The following is a 21,647-nucleotide window of genomic DNA, read 5'->3' as shown; positions in this document are numbered from 1 at the left end:
AGGATTAGGTTTGGGTCAAGGTAAGGATCATGCTCCTTTCAAATACTTTGAGATACCACTAGTATTATCTTCTTGAAATTTATTGGAATTTCAAGGTAGTACATACAAACTAACATTAAAGTTCTGATTGTGACAATTTTTTTTTTTTTTTTTTTGCGGTACGTGGGCCTCTCACTGCTGTGGGCTCTCCTGCTGTGGAGCACAGGCTCCGGACGCGCAGGCTCAGCGGCCATGGCTCACAGGCCCAGCCACTCCGCGGCATGTGGGATCTTCCCAGACCGGGGCACGAACCTGCGTCCCCTGCATCGTCAGGCGGACTCTCACCCACTGCGCCACCAGGGAAGCCCTGTGACAATTATTTTTTGACAAGAGATTCCTACACATAAACTCCCCATTCCAGTTATTACCAAATTTTAATATAGGCCATTTTCCTGTAGTCCTTGGGGCACAGGTGATTGGTGGAAGGTAGTTTATTTCTATTTCACCCTTCTACTGAAGGTGTAGTCATTTGGGGTTTCAGGTTTTTTGGAGGTATCCTTTTTACCTCTTCACCTTGAGCAGATATTAGACATTATCCCTGGTTTCCCAAGCCTATGTATATGAATACAAAAGTTCAGGTTCACCAGCACAAATGAACTTCAGTGGCTTGTTTGCCACTCTCTCACCCTAGTGTGGAGAAATAAAAATCTTTCTGGATATCTCAGTATTGTCATAAAAAGCCCCAGCCTATGTGACTCTTCACACACTATGAGAATTAGCTTTGTAACCATTTGTCTAGTTAATTGCTCTGATCAAAAAGGATAATAAAACTTCTATTATCTCCCTGAGAGGACCATAGATTATAGCCGCAAGTTCCTTTTAAGCCCCAGGGCACTGGAAAGACTAGAGCATTGTCTTCCTAGGTATTTCCATGACAGAAGAATAAAGCCCAAACTTGGAAACATCTCTAGATCATGGGCTCCTGGAGAGATTTTATTTACATACTACAGGGTTGGTTAGAATTCAAGCCCATTACATTTCCTAGAGCATCCTCTTTGGAGGGGAAGACAACAGCTGCCTTCTTCTTCTTTTTTTTTTTTTTTTAACATCTTTATTGGAGTATAATTGCTTCACAATGGTGTATTAGTTTCTGCTTTATAACAAAGAGAATCAGCTATACATATACTCATATCCACATATCCCCTCCCTCTTGCCTCTCCCTCCCCACCTCCCTATCCCACCCCTCTTGGTGGTCACAAATCACCAAACTGATCTCCCTGTGCTATTCGGCTGCTTCCCACTAGCTATCTATTTTACGTTTGGTAGTGTATATATGTCCATGCCACTCTCTCACTTTGTCCCAGCTTACCCTTCCCCCCACCCTAATCACTTCTCCCATCCCTTGCATACCTTGCCCAGGGAGTATCTGGCTACTTACATAGGATAATTGATCTGGCTGTCATCTGGTCATCTCAAAGGTAAAACCTGGAGCAAAGGAGTAGGAGCAACACATTATTTACTGTGAGGTAATAAATAATCTGTCTCTAATCCAGAATACTTCATGTTAACATTCAGGATGAAATTAATAAAGATGCAGACTGAAAATCCAACACTCAGTTGTTTCAATAATTATTTCTTACTTTCTTCTCAGATCATAGGTATTTGGGTATATTTAAGAAGTTGCTTTAATATTTTATTCAACATATTCAGTTGTTTTCAGCAGTATCTAGCTCTGCTAAAAACAGAAGCTGAAATTCTCTGTTTCTTATTTTGAAAAATTGTAAGTTACACATCTCTCTTAAGTGATTATACTTTGTAGACTTTCTTATTCTGTTAAGTAATATTATGCAGTGTTGGAATTAAAAAAAAATTCTCACTGAATATGTGCATTGACTGTTGAAATGCTGACTGTTCCTTTTAGTCTTAAAGTTATGAACCAATTTGCTCACTATACTAGAACAGTTGAGTACTTCTCAAACTTTAGAACAACACATGTGCGCACACACACACACAAAAGCATTTTGTGCTTTCTTATTGTCTTTCTAAGAGTTAGCTGAACACACAAGAATGCCAAAAAAGCATTCCATTGTCATGAAAAAATGTACCTCATTTGTTAGGATGGCATGAAAGAAAAGATAAACTATTCATTGTGGGTCCATTTTGAACAAAATGTCTTCCTATTGTTTCCTCTAAACAGGTATAAATTTTCAAATTCTATGACATTTCTTATCATTCTTCGTAATTCACTCTTCTCTCTCCCTTTCTTTATATTGCTGAAACTGTTAAAATATAACAAAATAACTTCATATGGAAATTTATGGTGTGCCGGGCACATAGTCAGTAATACTCTAAAATGTTATTCATTTTCCACTTAAATATCATCATCTGTGTTAGGTCTTTTAAATTGAGATTATTAAATTGAGATTATTCTACTAAGTTACCTCTTTTCTTGATAGCTTCACAGAGCAGCAGAATCATTCCTCTAGCCAAGTTATGGAGCAGATAGCCTATTAAAGTTCTTTCCTAGAAATATATATGGTTTTGTTAATATCCCATTTTTATATTAATCCCTAGTTTTCTTTAAAAAAAAATGCCATTTTGTTTTACATATCCAAGATGTATATAAATAATGGCTTTCTGTCAGAGACCCAAAAGATACAGACAGATCTAAAGGTCCTCTTAACAGTGATGACTGCCAATGCTGTACCTCTCTCCCTAGGGATAACTACTGGGTTTGGTGTTTATTAATATCACAGTATTATAAATAAAAGCTATGAAATTCTCAAGGCATGTAAAATTAGTAATTTCTGTTTTAAACAAAAGCTCCATTCTATTAGCACTCACTAGCTTCCTCTCGATTTTTCTTTTAGAAAGATGTAGTAGCTTACAATATCAGCTTCAGTGCATCAACTCAAAATAACCACCCCCCCTTCTCTCTTTCAGCCTTGACTTTACTTGCTATACTAGTCACCAGCAATTTTGCCTTTTATTTCAGTTCTTCAACACGTTTTTTTTTTTAAAGATTTAATTTTATTTATTTTTGGCTGCGTCGGGTCTTCGTTTCTGCGTGCGGGCTTTCTCTAGTTGTGGCAAGCGGGGGCTACTCTTCATTGCGGTGAGCGGGCTTCTCCTTGTGGTGGCTTCTCTTGTTGCAGAACATGGGCTCTAGGTGCATGGGCTTCAGTAGTTGCAGCATGTGGGCTCAGTAGTTGTGGCACATGGGCTTAATTGCTCCGCAGTATGTGGGATCTTCCCCGACCAGGGATTGAACCTGTGTCCCCCGCATTGGCAGGTGGATTCTTATCCACTAAGCCATGGGGGAAGTCCCTTCAACACTTTTTTTTTTTTTTTTAGAATTTAGTATTATATTTATTTATTTATTTATTTTTAACATCTCCATTGGAGCACAATTGCTCTACAGTGGCATGTCAACCGCTGCCCTACAACAAAGTGAATCAGCTATACATCTCCACATCTCCTCCCTCTTGCGTCTCCCTCCCTCCCACCCTATCCCACCCCTCTAGGTGGTCACAAAGCACTGAGCTGATCTCCCTGTACTATGAGGGTGCTTCCCACTAGATATTTTACATTTGGTAGTATATATAAGTCCATGCCACTCTCTCACTTCGTCCCAGCTTACCCTTCCCCCTCCCCATGTCCTCAAGTCCATTCTCTATGTCTACATCTTTATTCCTGTCCTGCCCCTAGGTTCTTCAGAACGATGTTTTGTTGGTTTCTCTTTTAGATTCCATATATATGTGTTAGCATACGGTATTTGTTTTTCCCTTTTTGACTTACTTCACGCTGTATGACAGTCTCTAGTCCATCTACCTCACTACAAATAACTCAATTTCGTTTCTTTTTATGGCTGAGTAATATTCCATTGTGTATATGTGCCACATCTTGTTTATCCATCTGTCGATGGACACTTAGGTTGCTTCCATGTCCTGGCTATTGTAAACAGAGCTGCAACGAACATTCCTTCAAAACTTTTTTTTTTTTTTTTTTTGCGGTACGCGGGCCTCTCACTGTTGTGGACTCTCCTGTTGCGGAGCACAGGCTCCAAATGTGCAGACTCAGCGGCCATGGCTCATGGGCCCAGCTGCTCCGCGGCATGTGGGATCTTCCCAGACCGGGGCACAAACCCGTGTCCCCTGCATCGGCAGGCGGACTCTCAACCAATGCGCCACCAGGGAAGCCCCTTTCAACACTTTAGATTTGAACAATGTATTGGGTAATTAGCACACACTTTCCTGGTTGAGCTCTGCTTGCTCAATTAAGTAATATTCCTTTCACTGTAACTGAACTAAATGAAATGAACATTAAAACATGACTGCTTTGGTTTCCTTTGATCTTCCAAATAACTTGATATGAAAAGAAATAGTTGTTACCTGGTTTAGAAATCTAAGCTCTGTTTGTTCACTAATAACTAGAATTGATAAAGCAACCAGCTCTCCTAGGAAATGGGCTGCCAGAGAAATTCTATAGTTCTTTCAACTCTTTGAAGTCACCACACTCATACTTCTATTTTCTTACCCTTTTTCTTCCTTTCTCTTCTATCTCCTTTCCACAAGCTTATCAGAAATCCACTTCTGAAGAGATATAACTTAATGCAGATATGTCAAACTTTTGACTTCTCTGATTATGAATGCTTAAGACAGGAGTCTGTTGAACTTGAATTAATCAGTTAACAATCTTTGGATTGCAACTGATGGAAAACCCAGTTCAAACTGGCTAAGGCCAAAAAAGGGGAATTTATGGTGCCTATAACTGAAAAAAATGTTAAATTGGTTTCAGTCACAGCTTGTTACAAGGAACTTGAAAGGATGTCATCAGGACCCAGTATATATATATATATGTATACTTATTGTAATATATATGGTACATATATTCTGAAAGATCTGATGCACTGAAACCGATATGATAATTATATCTGTGGGTGTATGTGTGTATGCTCCATTTTTCATACAGCCTCTCTCTTTATTGTCACAAAATGACTACACCTGTTCTCTACCTTATGATCTCTTAAGGTCAGGTCTAGTGGAAAGAAACAGGTATCTCTTTATCAGAAGACCCAGACAAGATTCTTTTTGCATTTTTTTATCTCTGTTTGGTAATCTGCCCATCTATGGACAGGACATGGAATGTCCTGACTATGGTTAGGACAGTGGAATGCTTTGATTAGTTAAGCTCTAAGTCACATACTATTGATAGCTTCTGGAATTGAGTTGAATCAACTTCACCAGAACCATATGGGCTTAGACTTCGGAAAGTTTGTTTCTTCCCAGAGAGATATTAGAAAATTATTAGCTAAAGAGGAATTGAAGGGTTACTGGAGGGCAAAAGTAAAATTTCTACCACATGGAAGTGAAGATATTACCCCCTTTTCTATAACTCATAGAGCCACCACACCTTTGTTTCTAATATTTCTGATTTCCTTTTTTGCTTTTTAAAATGACTATTGAGTCTTTTAATAGTTTTCTTATCATAGAAAACATATCTTGGACAAAGACATGATCGTATGACATGGAAAAAAAATATGTCTGTCCAGTTGTTGATTACTGTTTTATAAGTCATGGGTAAATATACACATAGAAACTATAATTCACATGTTACTAATTTCATTGAATTGCAGATCTGGAAAGGACTCTGATGTTATCTAGACCAATACCTGAATCTTCACAATGTTTTGAATAAGTGGTAGTGTACTTGAGAGGTTTGCAAACTACAGCTCATGGGCCAAATCTGACCTGCCGCCAATTTCTATAAATACAGTTTTATTGAAAGCCAGCCATGCCTGTTTGTTTATATATTTTCTGTGGCAATTTTACACTACAACAGCCAGAGTTGAGTTGTTACGACAAAGACCTTATGGCCCACAAAGTCTGACATATTTACTATCTGAACCTTTACAGAAAAACTTGCTAATCTCTAGCCTAGTCATTGCTTAAGTTTCCTTTAGTGACAAAAATTCTTTCTGAGAGAGAACCATTTTCAAAAAGCTCAAAATAATAATTATTATTTTAAAAAACCCAAAGAACAGAAAGAGTAGTACTTCCATGTGTCATCCATTTTACTTATGTCTAAAGTCGTTATCTCACTTAGGAAACTATTCTAGTTAAAACACAAAATTCTGGATTAATACGTAAATTGCACCAAAATTAGACTAGCTTTTTTCTTGCCCCAAAGATATTTCTTGCTTAACAGTTAAGTTTTAAAATATCCACAATCTTTTCTTCCCCAGCAGCTCCATAATTATATAATGATTTTCTGTGAATACACTTAGCTTTTTAATGACAAAATAAACTTTAAAATGTCAAAGATACCCTTCAAAAGTGCATGATTCCATATATATGTGTTAGCATACGGTATTTGTTTTTCTCTTTCTGACTGACTTCACTTGTATGACAGACTCTAGGTCCATCCACCTCACTACAAATATCTCAATTTCGTTTCTTTGTATGGCTGAGTAATATTCCATTGTATATATGTGCCACATCTTCTTTATCCATTCATCCAATGATGGACACTTAGGTTGTTTCCAACTCCTGGCTATTGTAAATAGAGCTGCAATGAACATTTTGGTACATGACTCTTCTTGAATTATGTTTTTTTTCAGGGTAGACAGGAATAAAGACACAGACCTACTAGAGAATGGACTTGAGGATATGGAGAGGGGGAAGGGTAAGCTGTGACAAAGTGAGAGAGTGGCATGGACATATATACACTACCAAATGTAAAATAGATAGCTAGTGGGAAGCAGCTGCAAAGCACAGGAGATCAGCTAGGTGGTTTGTGATCACCTAGAGGGGTGGGATAGGGAGGGTGGGAGGGAGGGAGACACAAGAGGGAAGAGATATGGGAACATATGTATATGTATAACTGATTCACTTTGTTATAAAGCAGAAACTAACATACCATTGTAAAGCAATTATACTCCAATAAAGATGTTAAAAAAAAAGGTACATGATTCAATCAATTGTATTTGTGAAAAAAGAAAAAGCTTTTCTTATAACCAATTAATTAAAGATATGACTGTCATCCCTTGATAGTTTCACTAAAAAGCGTACTATAATGATGAGTTATAATTTACTCATGGTAATTTTAGCTATTTGAATTGTAAATAATACTTAATTTAAGTTTTTTTTTGTTTTAAGTTTATGTAATACTCTAACATGTTACTACTGCTATAAATCTTCTCTATACTTCATCCTTTTAGAATGTATAAGGTATCTACATTTATTTTTGTGTTAGAGTTATTTTACATTAATTTTTTATCAAAATTTTGTGAAGGCCTATAGGAAATGGATTACATTATAATATATATTACAATATACTTTGATGTCTTCTGCTATATTTTTCTCAGTCATTAATTTATCAAAGCTTATATCACAGTGTGTCTTACTATTCATTTTTTTCACAATTTTTTTCATCTTTCATTAATCAAACACTTTTTGAGACCCTACTATATGCTGTTTTCTCCTCTGTCCTTCTGTTCTTATTGCTGAACTTACATCATTTTACTTGATAGTTTCTAGACGAGCACTATGCAATAGAAATATAATGTGAAACACAAATGGGAGCCGTATTTGTAATTTAAAATTTTCCAGCAACCACATTTAAATAAGTATGAAGAAACAAGTGAAATTAATTTTAATAATACATTTTATTTAACCTGATACATTCAAAATATTAGCATTTCAACATGTAATCAATATAAAAAATTATTAATGTGGTATTTTGCATCCTTTTTTCATATTAAGTCTTTGAAATTCATCTGGTAGTTTACACTAACTGCACATCTCTAGACCATAGTTCTTACTTGAACTCTATTTGAATTTTAAGTAATTTTGATAGTTACTCTCCTAAATCAGCCTTTTTAACAGTTCGGTAAGTTTGCTGTTTTCTTACATTATAGAGAAGTGGAATCTTGCTTGAATGACCTAAGTTTGGGTGTTCTTCTTCTATAAAGTAATAGTGCAAACAGTGCAAATTTGTCTCATCAGTTTAATAGGATGGATAAAAATCCATAAACTAAATTATTATTTGCTAATCTTTCTCAGTCTTAGTATAAGATTGATAATGATTTATACCGCATATTATTCACTTCCAGGAATGGTTTTTAATATAAGGAGTTATGGAAAGTCTATAACCTAAATTTTATGTCAGTTTTATTATTTAATTGATTGAGGTTGGAGATGTGTTAAGTGTCATTTATTGCATGCTCTGGTTCAGATAGTTAATTTCAATCTAGGGGGTAATAATTCTAATTAATTTTCATAATATTATACTCTTTTTCTCTTCTAGATTTAGTTTTGAGTTCACCACCATTTATTTATTTAAGTGGGTATATTTATGTACATTTTTATGTCTATCAAAAATGATTTCAGCAGCTTTAATATTTTAAATATAGCAATAATAGAAATAAAATGCCTAAATTTGAACTCATAGCCTAAATCTATCCTCAGGAATGATCTCATGCCAATAAAATTTATTTCATGATTATTTATTTAATGGCAATAGCCATGCTAGATCACCATTTTATGATATTAAATTATCATGCCAGATTACATGAAAAAGAGACAGTGCTCTCATGGAAGATATGAATGTGACAACCATTAGAACAAAGAGAGGGGATCCTTAACCAGGATTGTAAGCAGAATATATAGAGAAAATTAAGATAATGGAGAGCAGGTAAGAGTACAGGGCTTCCCAGATTTATCTCTTGACAGTTCTTTGACACTTTTAGAATACTATTGAAGGTGATTTTTTTTTCCTCCTAACCACATAAGCTGTTTAGAAACATCTGGGATTCCTTGAGTTTTTCTTAACAATTTGAGAAGCCCTAGAATTTCTATGTATCAGAGCCTCTGTTAAAATATAGATGTAGAAATAAATACTAAGATATAATATTCACTGGTACAAGATCTTTGGTGTGATTTTTCAAATATACATACAGGTAATTTTCAAATTGAATTAAATGTCCATTCACATATTTTTCATAGCCATGATTCCTTCTGCTCTCCTTACAGCGGTAGAGTGGTAATTTAGCTCTGCTGCTCTCTTTGCATGGGCTTACAGTGTGCCATTCTTACCATTTTCCACCTGTATTGACTGCTCCTTCTCAGCATGGTTCCCTTTTCTCAGTTCCTACCCCCACACCACTTCAGTGTTGGTGAACTGCAGAATTCCCTTCCTATGTATTTACAGATTTAATAAATTTGGCCAGTCATAAAAGAGAGTATTTCAAAACAAGATAGACCAGCAAAAGGTTTTAATAACTTTTGAATGTTTTAATGTATCAGTGATTTGTGTTACTTTTCAGTAAATATGACATGATGTATTATCTTTTTAGAATTCAAACCTGATTCATCAGAAAGTGTTGCCTCCTAATGATCGACAAGGATCTCCAATATTATCATTCATCATTCTTGAACAATTTAATGCCATTCGCTTAGTACAAAGTGTTCATCAGTCTCTTGCCGCTCTCAGCAAAGTCATCAGAGGAGCCACCTTACTGAGTTCAGAAGTACAGAAATTGGCAAGTGCTTTATTAAACCAAAAGGTGAGCCAATACTATATATATATGTGGGGTTTTTTAATTAATGTGAATGGCTTTTCCATCAGGTATACATTTGTCAGGAGTCTTACAGTTTACTGTAAACCATAACTATAACAGAAAACCCAAGTTAAAGTAGCTTAAGCCATATAGGAATTAATTGGCTGTAGTAACTGAAGGATCCAAGGGTAGCTAGCATTAAATCAGCTTAGCAGGAGCTTAAAATTGTCATTAGGATCTCAGCTGGTGTTATTTATCTACCTCTCTAGTCATATTGTGTGTGTGTGTCTGTGTGTCTGTGTGTGTATGTGTACATCCTCCATATTAATTTCACTTTTGGGCGGGTCCTCTACACGTGGTGGTAACCCAGCAGTCTGAGTCTTATATCCTCTGAGTTCTAAGTCCAACAGAAAGAACACCTGTTTCTTGGCAACTCAAGCAAAAAATCTTGGGATTAGCTTTGATTCATACAGAATGGCTTGTGTTTTATGCCTAGTCCCATACTAGTTCTGTGGGCAGGGTATGCAAAGCTCTCATTGGCTAGGGCTTTAGCCAAATGCCTAACCCGGAGCTGGGAATAGATTCAGCTCCATCTGTAACACATTTACTACAAGTAAGGGAAGGATGGTTACCGAGTAGAAAAATCATAAGCAGAGGAAAAGGAAATCAACACATCTCTTGCTGAGTAATTGGACCATTGTAAATAACATTAAAATCCATGTTATTTCAGATCCATTGGATAGAAACAAAAAATATGGAGCATCTTATATAGATTCACTTTAGCTATTTGGAAAAAAAATCTTTGTAGAACTTGGCATCTGGAAAAGATTTCACTAGAGCTCTATAGGAATTTAGAAAGAAAAGTGTTTTTGTTTTTGTTTTTGTTTTTGTTTCTCCCTGCTGTTTACCCTCAATATAGAGAAATCTCTAGTAGTCAACCTAATAGTCTTCTCTGTTTGAAGATAAAAGGTAGGCTTCCTAGAACTTCCTATATCTTACTCCCTAACATAAAAAAGATTTCTCTTTTAATTCAGGCTACTATAACAAATTAACATAGAATGGATGGCTTCAACAACAAGTATTTATTTCTCACAATTCTGGAGGCTAGGAAGTCTAAAATCAAGTTGCTATTAGATCTGGTGTATGGTGAGACCTGCTTCCTGTTTTGCTGATGGCTGTCTTCTTGCTGTGTCCTCACATAGTAGAGAGGAATGAGAGAAAAAGCAAACTCTCTCCTGTCTTTTCTTATGAGGGCACTAATTCCATCATGAAACCTCCACCCTTACGACCTAATTAATTCCCCAAAGCCTCATCTCCAAATATCATCACATCAGGGTTTAGGGTTTCAACATATGAATTTTGGGGGGACAGAAACTTTCAGTCTGTTGTAATATTCTTTTTCACATATACAAAAAGATCTATTCCATCAAGCTTAGTTCCTTTTTCCTTTACCCTGGAAAAGAATCTCAGCTTTGCATTGTTTCTTTGTATATAGATTTTTATCTCTATTTATCAACTGTGATTATCAGAATACTGTAGTATTGTACTATAAACTATAACTAATTTGTTTATAATTTGAAGTAGATATATTATCAGTCATGAAAGCTTCATGACACAGTGAAGGAACCAGTGGGAAAGGGTTCTAAGAAGTTTAAAATTACATTAATTAACTCATTTAATCACCACATTAACACTACAAGAGGGTGCTGTGTTATTGCATTTTACTGTGAGAAACCTAAGGCAGAGGGACATTATATAACCTAACCAGAGTCGCACAATGAATAGTTTACAAAGTCAGGATTTGAATCTGGGCAGGTCTGATTGTCATCATAAATGTAAATGTTTTAAATTTATTTGTGAAAAGATAAATACTCATGAGAGTGTATTTCTTTAAAATCCAACTACATGCTGTATAAGGTCAAAATGTATGGTATAGACCAATTATAGTTGCATTCAGTGTAAGAGGAGAATAATGATGATGTAAGAACATGACTTGTGTAGAAGAGAACAGTAAGTCCAGTGGGACTGGTGTACAAAGAACTGTAGTAAAATTAAGGTTACATCAGATTTTGAAGTCTTTAAAGCCAAAGAGAAGAGCTTGGATTAAATGCTATAGGCAATAAGAATATTTTCATGTAGATATAATGTAATAAAATAGCTAGGAATGTGGCTTCCAGAATAGGTCTGTCTCTTTCATTCTATTCTACCACTTAGTAGCTGTGTGACCTTGGGTGGGTCACTTAAACTTCTCAATACATTACCTTTCCCATTTGTCAAATGAGAGTAATAAAGGGACCTACATCATGGGATTGTTATGAAAGTTAAATTATATCATGAGTAAAGTGCTTGACACATAGGAAGTACCCTCTAAATGTTAGTTGTTTTTGTCACTGTTACTTTAAGAGAATGTCATTGTGTGAAAAACAGCTTTTGGAGCATTCATCTGATAAAATTGTGCAAAATGAGTTTATAGAAGTAGGGATACCATGTACGTTACTATTTATTCATCTCAGTTAGAGGTCGTTAAGGCATAGAACAGGGTAGTTCAAGAGGGTTCTATGTAATATTAATGAAAAATATGGAAGGTAATGGCAAACATGGTTTCTTGTTTTGCTTCTACTGTTAACCATCTGAGTAATCTTTGGCATAAACACTTGAAAAAAATGAATAACTTAAATTATTTTTTATGATTGTAATATAACGTGGCTTACAATATTAACAGATAACAAAGAACTAAATGGGTTTTATTATATGAAACATTTTCCTTGAATAAGACCAAAGAATGGTATTTTAGAAAAGGGTCATAGAGCTTTAATTCTTTATAACATTTCTTCCTTTTCCCTTGGCCCATTAAGATCTGCTAAGTATTTCTTATTTGGTATAGCAACAGGACCTGATGACTTATTTCTTAAAAATATGTTTATGTAAGATGTATGCAATCTCATTGTTAATTTATTAAATTAAGTATTCTACATTACACTTTGATTTAAGAAATATAGCCTCTGAAATATCACTGTTTTTGAAATATTTGTATAATTTGCATGAAAGTGAATTTGTTAAAATTCTTTCAAAGGATAAAAAATGTGTTTTACAAAGCATATTTAAATTCTATCACAGATAGTGGCTTTGGAAATATTTCAGGGTGTTTGGTGAAACTCAAATGAGACTCAGCTGACTTTCACTAGGATAAGATCAGTAAAATAATTTTGACATTTACTTTCTAATTAGCTTTACCAAAAATTTGAATCTAGTACTATCGCATTTATTTCACGATAAAAGTTTAATGTTTTATTACATTTGAATGTGACAAATTTTGAATTATGTGATATGATTTAATGTAATTTAGGAAATAGTTCAGTACTTGACATTTTCTTTACTGTATCTGAAATGATTGGACTAAGAATTTTCCTAAAGAGAATTATGACTTTTATTTCCTTGACAGTTTTCTGGTGATCTACTGAAACTTTTTTTGTAAAAAGTTACAATACTCATAATTTGTTTGTTAAGGACAATGATATTGTAGAATATTGTTATTTTTCTTTTACATATTAGAACAAAGGCTTTAAATCATGATTTAAAAGATATGCAAAAATTGAAAAGATAGAACACTAAATTACCTCATCTTTCTTACTAAACAATCACTAAGGGTATTACCACTTTGTAGAAATTAATAGATTGCGTTGCTTTTTTAAAAAGCTAATGTAAGTATTTCCTGTATATTTCAGTTTATCCTAATGTACTGGGTAGTAACACTAAATGGCTTTTTAATTTTTTAAATCAGGGAGTCACTCAACAATACAGCACAATTGCTAATGGATCCTGACTCTTTAAAATAAGTTTCCAAACAACTGGTGTTTAACCTTTTTCAGATCACTGACAGTTTTTAAAATTGAAGGAAAAAGATGCACTGTCTTAAAATATATATATACACACACATAAAGCTTTATTATGTAACTTCAGGATATCTAAGAGTTAAGATCTCCTCTGCTAGACAGGTTTTTCCTTTCACTCCTTTCTCTGCCATGGTCTTCTTTATAGCAGTGTCTCTCAAAGCATGGTCTCAAGACCAAAAGCATCAGTATCACCTGAGAACTTGGTAAAATTATGAATTCTCAGGCCCCACCTCAGACTGTTGGATCGTAAACTCTAAGTGTGCTGCCCTGCAATCTGTTTTTTATCCATCCCTTGAGGTGGGTCTGATGCATGCTAAGGTTTGAGAAACGCTGTTCTGTAGTCAGAAGTCTCATAAAAATGTCAGTAGCACCTGCTTCCTCATCTTGTGCCATCCCCACTCCACTTCGTAACCACCTGTGCCACCTCCGTCATTGATTTCCCAGTCTTTGGGAGAAAAGGAAAGATGAAATGGTTCTTATAAAATGGTTGGAGACCCCATGTTTTCTTAAAGGCCCCCCATTTAAAATTTACCTACCTTTATACAAATAAGTTCTTAGAAAAGTCATACCCAAACTATTTTACCAAATGATAATTATTAATGTTGAATAATTAGCATTTTTCCATTAGAATAAAGTAGTAGCTTATGTTTTATATAACATTTTACCAGTTATGGTGCACTTCTGTAGCCCTCATCTAATTTTCTACTCTCATCACCTTCCTTTTACTTAGATTAGAAAACTGAAGCTGAAAGGAGTTGGTATTCTGGTAAAGTGTCAAAGCCCGTACTGCAGTCCTGACGTTCCTAGATCAGTATTCTTTGCACTTCATCTCTCATTGCATATTTTGTTAATTTGATCGTGAAGCTAGATGGTAGTCTTTGTAACAAGAGGCAGATATCAGCCTTATGAAGACTGAACTCCACATACTCATCTCCACAGGCCTACTAAATACTAGGATGGAATTGCCCCACCCCCTCATCTCTAGCTTTACTTACAATTAAAAATTTGATTATGTATACTTATAAATGGAAATCAGTTTCTATTGATCTATGTAAGAATAAAGGGGCCCGCAAAAACCCAGAGTCTCTAGTATCTTGGAATTCTGCTTCAGTATTCCTCACTTATAACCATCATTTGCCATGATATATTTAGATGAAGTTAGATGAAATGTACAAATTCCTTGAAAGATAGAAACTACCAAAGCTCATTCAAGAAGAAATAGGTAACCCATAGCCTATATCTATTAAGGAAGTTGAATTTGTTATTAAAAACCTTCCCGCAAAGACAGCTCCTAGAATCCACTGGTGAAATCTAACAAATATTTAAGGAAGAAATAATACCAAATCTGTAAACTATTTCAGAAAATAGAAGAGGCAGGAATACTTCCCTGCTTTTTCTGTGAGACCAGCATTGCCTGGTAATAAAACCTAACAAATACATCATAATAAAAGAAATCTACAGACTAATTTCCTTCATGAATATAGACACTAAAATTCTTACCAATATTTTAACAAATTGAATCAAAAAAAGTATAAAAATGGATAGCCAAGTGTGGTTTATCTTAAGAATACAAGTTTGAGTTAATAAAAAAAATTGATGTTATTTACCATTTTAATAACTAATTTTAAAAATCGTGATTATCTTTATAGAGGCAGAAAAAGCATTTGACAAAATTCAGCATCCAGTCATGACAAAACCTTTCACTAAATTGGAATTTGAGGTGAACCTTCTTAACCAGATAAAGGTCACCTATGAAAAACCTATAGCTAACATAAGAGTAAAAGACTGAATGTTTTCCCCCTAAGATTGTTAATAAAACATTGAGGTCTCACCAGTTCTTTTCAGCATTATACTGATGGTCCTAGCTAGCACAACAAGTTAAGAAAAAGAAATAAAAGCCATACAAACTGGAAAGGAAGAAGGAAACCTATCTTTTTTTTTGTAGAGGATATAATGAACTATTCACAAGATCTTAAGAAATATAAAAGCTCTAAGGCTAGTAAGAGAGTTTAAGTTTAGCAAGCTTTTGGTAAACACATTAAAAATGATGTATATCCTGGAAACAAACTATTGAGTATTGAAATATAAAAGTACCATTTGTAATAATAGCAGAAAGATGATATATCGGGATAAAATTGACAAAAGATGTGTAAAACTTTTGTACATACTGAAAACTACAAAACATTGATGAGTGAAATTTAAAAAGACCTAAATAAATGGAAAGATGCAGTGAAAGTTGTATTGTGCTCACAGATCAGGAGACCCATTATTACTGTTAAGATGTTAGTCTTTTCCAGATTGATCCTGAGATTCAACACAGTCCCGATAAAAATCCTCTGTAGAATTCTTTTATAGTGATTGAGAATTCAATTTGAATAAAATGCAAAAGACCTAGTATAGCCTAAACAGTTTTGAAAAAGAAGAGTAAAATGGAAGATCTTACTCTTCATGATTTCAAGACTTATTAAGATATTATAATCAAAGCAGTGTGGTAATGGTAGAAAGATAGGTATATGGCTCAATAGAACAGAATAAAGAGTTCAGAAATAGACCCACAGATATATGATCAATTAATTTTCACCAAATATACTGGGGCAATTAAATGGAGACAGGGAAATTTCTTTAACAAATGGTAGTAAAACAATCAAATAGCCAAAAGCCTAATAATAATAATAGTAATACATACACCTGTACCTCCAAACATATACAAAAATTATCCCCAAATTGATCACACTGTTATGAAAATTCAAAGTAAGCCACAGACTAGGGGAAAAGATTTGCAAGACATACCTCTAACCAAGGAATATATATCCAGAAATATTAAAAAGAAATCAATTCGAAAATGCAAAGACAAACATCCCAATTTTTAAAATGAGAAAAAAGATTTGAATAGACACTTTATCAAGAAAATATACATATATTTAATTATACCAACATGACATTGTCCTAAATGAGTTTATCACAGAAAACATTGCAGAAAGAATCCATAAATTCTTAAAATCTCAGAGAATGTAAAAACATATATTCGACATATGTTCAACATGTTGAACATTATTTTGAAATAAATTTCACAGAAGTAAATATACATTTAATCTGTTTTTATTAGATTTTATTAGATGGAAAAATTTATGGATCATTTTACATGCTGAACATATTTGATGATTAACTTATCATCTTTCCCAAAGCTTCATTATAAGTATTTTTAATACTTCCAGTTGTATGTGTATGCTATGCTGAGGATGCTATGAATCTGTTACATATTGGAAAGACAGATATTAAATAATACTTGTTTTAAAATGTACATACATTTTTAATAGAATTTATCATTCTCCACCAATAGCCATTTTCAATCATCAGATCCTTTCTCAAGGTGCCTTTAAAATTATTTTGGTATGCTGTACTACTCATCACAACAGCAATGTTTTACCAGTTATCTGGTTTGTTTATTTCCTTGCTTGACTCTTCAATTTTTTTGGTAATTCTGGGTTAATTTAGTTAAATTTTTGTGCTAATGAGGTCATGATTCAATCCCTAAATTGACCTCTTGGCTTCAAATTGTTATGTAAATTTGAATTTTTTAAATAACTATAGTGACCTTCAAATTTATCACCCAAACTATAGTTTTAAGAGTGAAAGGGACTCCTACCTGGATGGAACTCTGGGACAATAGGGATCATTAGGCAAATTGGATGTATGGACATCTTATTTATAACTATTTTTTTCAAAATGTGCAAGGATGGAGGAGGAGCTGGGATTTTTTTTAAAAAATTAGTAATTGGATGATATAATAAATAATATTCAGCAAACATTTATTGACCATCTACCATGGACTCTCTATACCATGCCAGGCCCTAGAGATAGGAATAATACATAGTACACGGTCTCTGTATTCAATGAGCTCAAAGTGGGTAACAAAAATATTATCAAGCACACAATGTTGACATAGACTCAAGAAGGAAACTGCTTTCTTCTTTTCCTTTCTCACATTTTTCCAATGAAGTTTTGTAATTGTGGCAATATACATATATCATAAAATTTATCATTTTAACCATTTTAAGTGTACAGTTCAGTAATGTTAAGTACAGTCACACTGTTGTGCAATCAGTCTCCAGAACTCTTTCCATTTTACAAAACTGAAACGCTACCCATTTAAACAACTTCCCATTCCCCCACCACCTAGCCCCCAGTAACCACCATTCTACTTTCTATCTCTATGAATTTGACTACTCTAGGTACCTCATATAAGTGGAATCAAGCAGCATTTGTCTTTTGGTGACTGGTTTGTATCACTAAGGATAATATCCTCAAGGTTCATCCATATGGTAGCATGTGTCAGTATTTCCCTTTTTTTTCAGTGCTGAATAATTTTCCATTGTATGTATATGCAGATGGTCCCCGACTTAAGGTGGTTTCTACTCTATGATGAGGCAAAAATGATATGTATTCAGTAGAAACCATACTTTGAATTTTGAAGTTTGATCTTTTCCCTGGCTAGCGATATGTGGTACCTTATGCTCAAAATGCTGGGCAGCACAGAGAGCTGCAGCTCTCAGTCAGCCACTCAATCATCAGGGTGAACAACTGATACACTGCAACCATTCTGTATCTATACAGCCATTCTGTTTTTCACTTTCAGCGCAGTATTCCATAAATTACTTGAGATATCCTACACTTTATTATAAAATAGTCTTTGTGTTAGATGATTTTGCCCAACCATAGGCTAATGTAAGTGTTCTGGGCACGTTTAAAATAGGCTAGCCTACGCTATGATGTTTGGTGGTTTAGGTGTGTTAAATGCATTTTCAACTTGCAATATTTTCAACTTGCAATGGGTTTATCTGCACGTGGCCCCACTGTAAGTCGAGGAAGGTCTGTATCAGATTTTGTTTATCCATTCATCCATCAATGGATTGCTTCTACCTTTCCAGACGTTTTATAACTTAGTATAATCTCTTCATAAGTATTTTATAATTTTTTAATGGAAAACAGAAGTTACATGTCCTGAGAAAGCAAATAATATGATTCTCTTTAGAGGGAAGACACAAAATAAAAAGATTTTTAAAATAGGATTCATATTTTAAAAGAAAATAATTCAGTTAAATAAATCTCTTGTATCTGAAAGTCCTTAGTTTGTTCTGGTGCTGTTTTATAGATTGTTTCTCTGTACTATTAAGAAAATTGAAATCTTTGGCTCTAAGTAAAGGTCTTAGTAAGATTAAATCAGAATGCATTCTAACTTTTATCACAAATTATCTTCTGAGTTATACTTTCTCTTCCAAATAGAAGAGAGGCTATTCTATTAGACTCTCTCTATATAGTAAGGGCTCTATTATTAGAGTGTTTTACTCTGCAGCTATCTTTATCCTTCTGAAATATAACTCTCTAATCATGTATATGTGTGTAAAATGGATTTTAGCTAATTTAATTAATTGTACAAATTTGTAACTTATGGCTAGTATAGGAGTTAGTGATAATTTGTAAACTGCCCATATGGGTTAATCACTTCATGTGAAATTGAAATTACAATGAACTATATATTTTTTTCCTTTTTCCTTTTCTTTAAAAAAAATGTAAACTGAATTCTGTTTTCCCACCTACAGTGAAATCCCAGTGCAACTTCTAGTGCTTGAAATAAATAGCAATTTCCATGCCGTCTCCCTGTGTCAGACACTGCAATAAGCTTGAGTCCGATGAAAGTCGATTCATTTCCAAAAACTATAATCCAGTGTTGGCTTAACTTCAGCAGTGTGCAGATACTGGATTACCAGTGTCTCACTCATGTGTGAGGATCAGCACGTCATTTTTATTAGTAGGATAGTGGTGTTTGTCAGTAGTATAGATAATTACGTTATTAAATGAAAAGGGAAAAGAGTTACTAACTGTGGTCCTTTTTTTTAAAGTTCATATAGTAAGCATATTAAGGTTGCGGAGTGGAACTTAAAACATCCAAGATTATGTACTAGAATGTTTACTTGTGCAGGTCACTTAACCTTTCTCTACCTTAGTTTCTAAATGTTCGTAATGGGAGTAATAACTATCCATCTCAGAGGGTTGATGTGAAGTCTGAAGGGTTAATACAGGTGAAATGCTGAGAACAGTGCCTGCACATGCAAGTGCTGCACAAGTGTTTCTACAGTACCTTCCTAATTCACCTCTCTGACTGCAGTTTCATCACCCTAATGCTTGTTCTCCCTATTTCTACTAGGATAATCTTTCTAAAATCCAAATATGATTGTGTCACTTCCCTAGTTAAAGTGTAATTTAGTTTTATCATTGCTTTCCAGATTAAGCTCCTCAGTATAAACATTCAAAAGCTTCATGGTCTGACCATCAGCCCAGTTGTCTCATGTCTTTTTTATTAATGCCCCTTCCTTTTCTTACTGTCCTTCTTTACTTTACTGTAAGCTGTTTATCTTTTGAGACTCACCTCAAGCATTATCTCCACCAGAAAGCCTTTCCTGACTCTTGTCCTTAGGCACAGTTTGAATTTGGTGTACCTTACATCTGTGTTTCACGAGCACAGTGCTTGTCATTATCAGGGAACTTACTGTATTGTCTGTAGCTGTCTTCTTTTATTATTTATTTCACCCTCTAGTGCAAACTTCTGTGAACAGGGATTGTGTTATAACTTTGTATCCACAGGACCTAACAAATGATTGACAAATAGCAGCTATTTAACAGGTTATTGCTGAGTTGTCAGTTAATTAATTGATGCTTGAAAAAGAGTGAATTAGGAAATCTGCTTGTATCCTGTTTTGCTTTTATGACATCTTTCATGAAAAGCATGGGATAACAAAAAGTTTACATTTAGAGTTAGACCTGGGTTCAAGTTCTCTACCATTTAGATTAAAAAAAATAGTTTAGTTAAATAAACCTACTCTAAGCCTTAGTTTCCCCATAATTATAACTTTAATTCCCAATACATAATTGTCATGTTGAATCTTCACAAAACTAGCAGCAACCTTCTGCAAAAAATATGTGCTTGATTACATGTACTCCTCCTTCATCAAAATCACACACAAAATCATACACCTTCCCTCCTACCTCTTTGGAGCAGTTTCTCAGAACTATCTGGAATGCTGTCTCCCGGGCTATAATCCTCATTTTGCCCCAAGTAAAACTTAATGCACAACTCTCACATTGTGCATTTTTTTTCAGTTGACAAATCTCAAATGGTGTAATATAGAAATTACATTATAGAAATGTAAAATACGTTGGAGGCAGAATTAATGCTGACAGACTCTAGAGTTAGGTTACCTGGGTTCACATCTTGGACTTGCCATTTTCCAGCTCTGTGATTTTGGATATGCTGTTCTCTTTGTGTCTCCATTTTCTCCTCTGTGAAATGGAAATTACAATAGTACCTGCTTCTGGTACATATCCAAAACTCAGCACAGTTACTAACACATAAATGTTAGCTTAAAAAGTCCCCTCCAGTTATGTCTACCTTTGTCAAAATTCAACACAACTTTCAAAGCTTCACAGTACTTCCTTTACTAAGATTTCTTTGATTAAATCATTGTTTTCCTCTTAGCTCCAGAAACATGCTATATAAGTCATCCTTAAAACACCATCAGGGACATTAGCTGTGTATCTCCTTTACTGGTTTCTAATGCTCTTTAGGGTGAAGATTTTATTCCTCATAGTCTTCTATCATATCACTATCATTTCATATTACTTCGGTCATATCACATATCATGTTGTAATTCTCTACATAGGATTTAGCACTGTGTAGTCTTTTTCTTATAATATATTTAGAAATAAGTATATTGCCTTTATCCCCCAGTAAAATGTAAGCTCCATGATAGCCAGGACCTTAAAATGCCTGCACATTATAGGCTCTCAGTAATTGCTGAATGGATGGACAATAAGGACTTGAATATGTATTGAATGAAAGTATTACATCTGACACTAATATTGATAGTTCTCTTAGTTAATCTATTGCTGTGTAATAAATTGCCCTAGAATTTAGTGACCCAAAACAATGAAAAGTTATCACATTACAGTTTCTGTGAGTCGGGATCTGGGGGTAGCTTAGCTGGGTGTTCTGTCTTAGGGTCTCCCACAAGTCTGCAGTCACCAGGGCTGCAATTACTGCAGCCTCTCAGAGCACTTATGGGATGGCTGTTGGCAGCCCTCAGGTCCTCACTTATTGTTGACTGGACATATCAGTTCCTTGCTAGACGGGCATCTACATAAAGCAACCCACAGTATGC

General features: G+C 34.6%; 1 protein-coding gene across 1 annotated transcript in view; it reads left to right on the top strand.

Annotated features, from left to right (window-relative positions):
* The window catches only part of DYNC2H1 (dynein cytoplasmic 2 heavy chain 1), a 373,792-nt gene that overhangs the window by 304,830 nt on the left and 47,315 nt on the right, over nt 1-21,647 (top strand). Inside the window, exon 84 of the mRNA XM_027095669.1 lies at nt 9,335-9,544. Within this exon, the coding sequence (XP_026951470.1) occupies nt 9,335-9,544 (210 nt within the window). The remainder of the gene's footprint in view (nt 1-9,334; nt 9,545-21,647) is intronic.

The sequence above is a fragment of the Aethalodelphis obliquidens genome, unplaced genomic scaffold (genome assembly GCF_003676395.1).
Source record: "Aethalodelphis obliquidens isolate GAN/ISIS:26980383/991018 unplaced genomic scaffold, ASM367639v1 scaffold93, whole genome shotgun sequence".
Classification (NCBI taxonomy): Eukaryota; Metazoa; Chordata; class Mammalia; order Artiodactyla; family Delphinidae; genus Aethalodelphis; species Aethalodelphis obliquidens.
The sequence above is the reverse complement of the archived record's forward strand: the minus strand, read 5'-3'. Positions and strand labels throughout refer to the sequence as shown.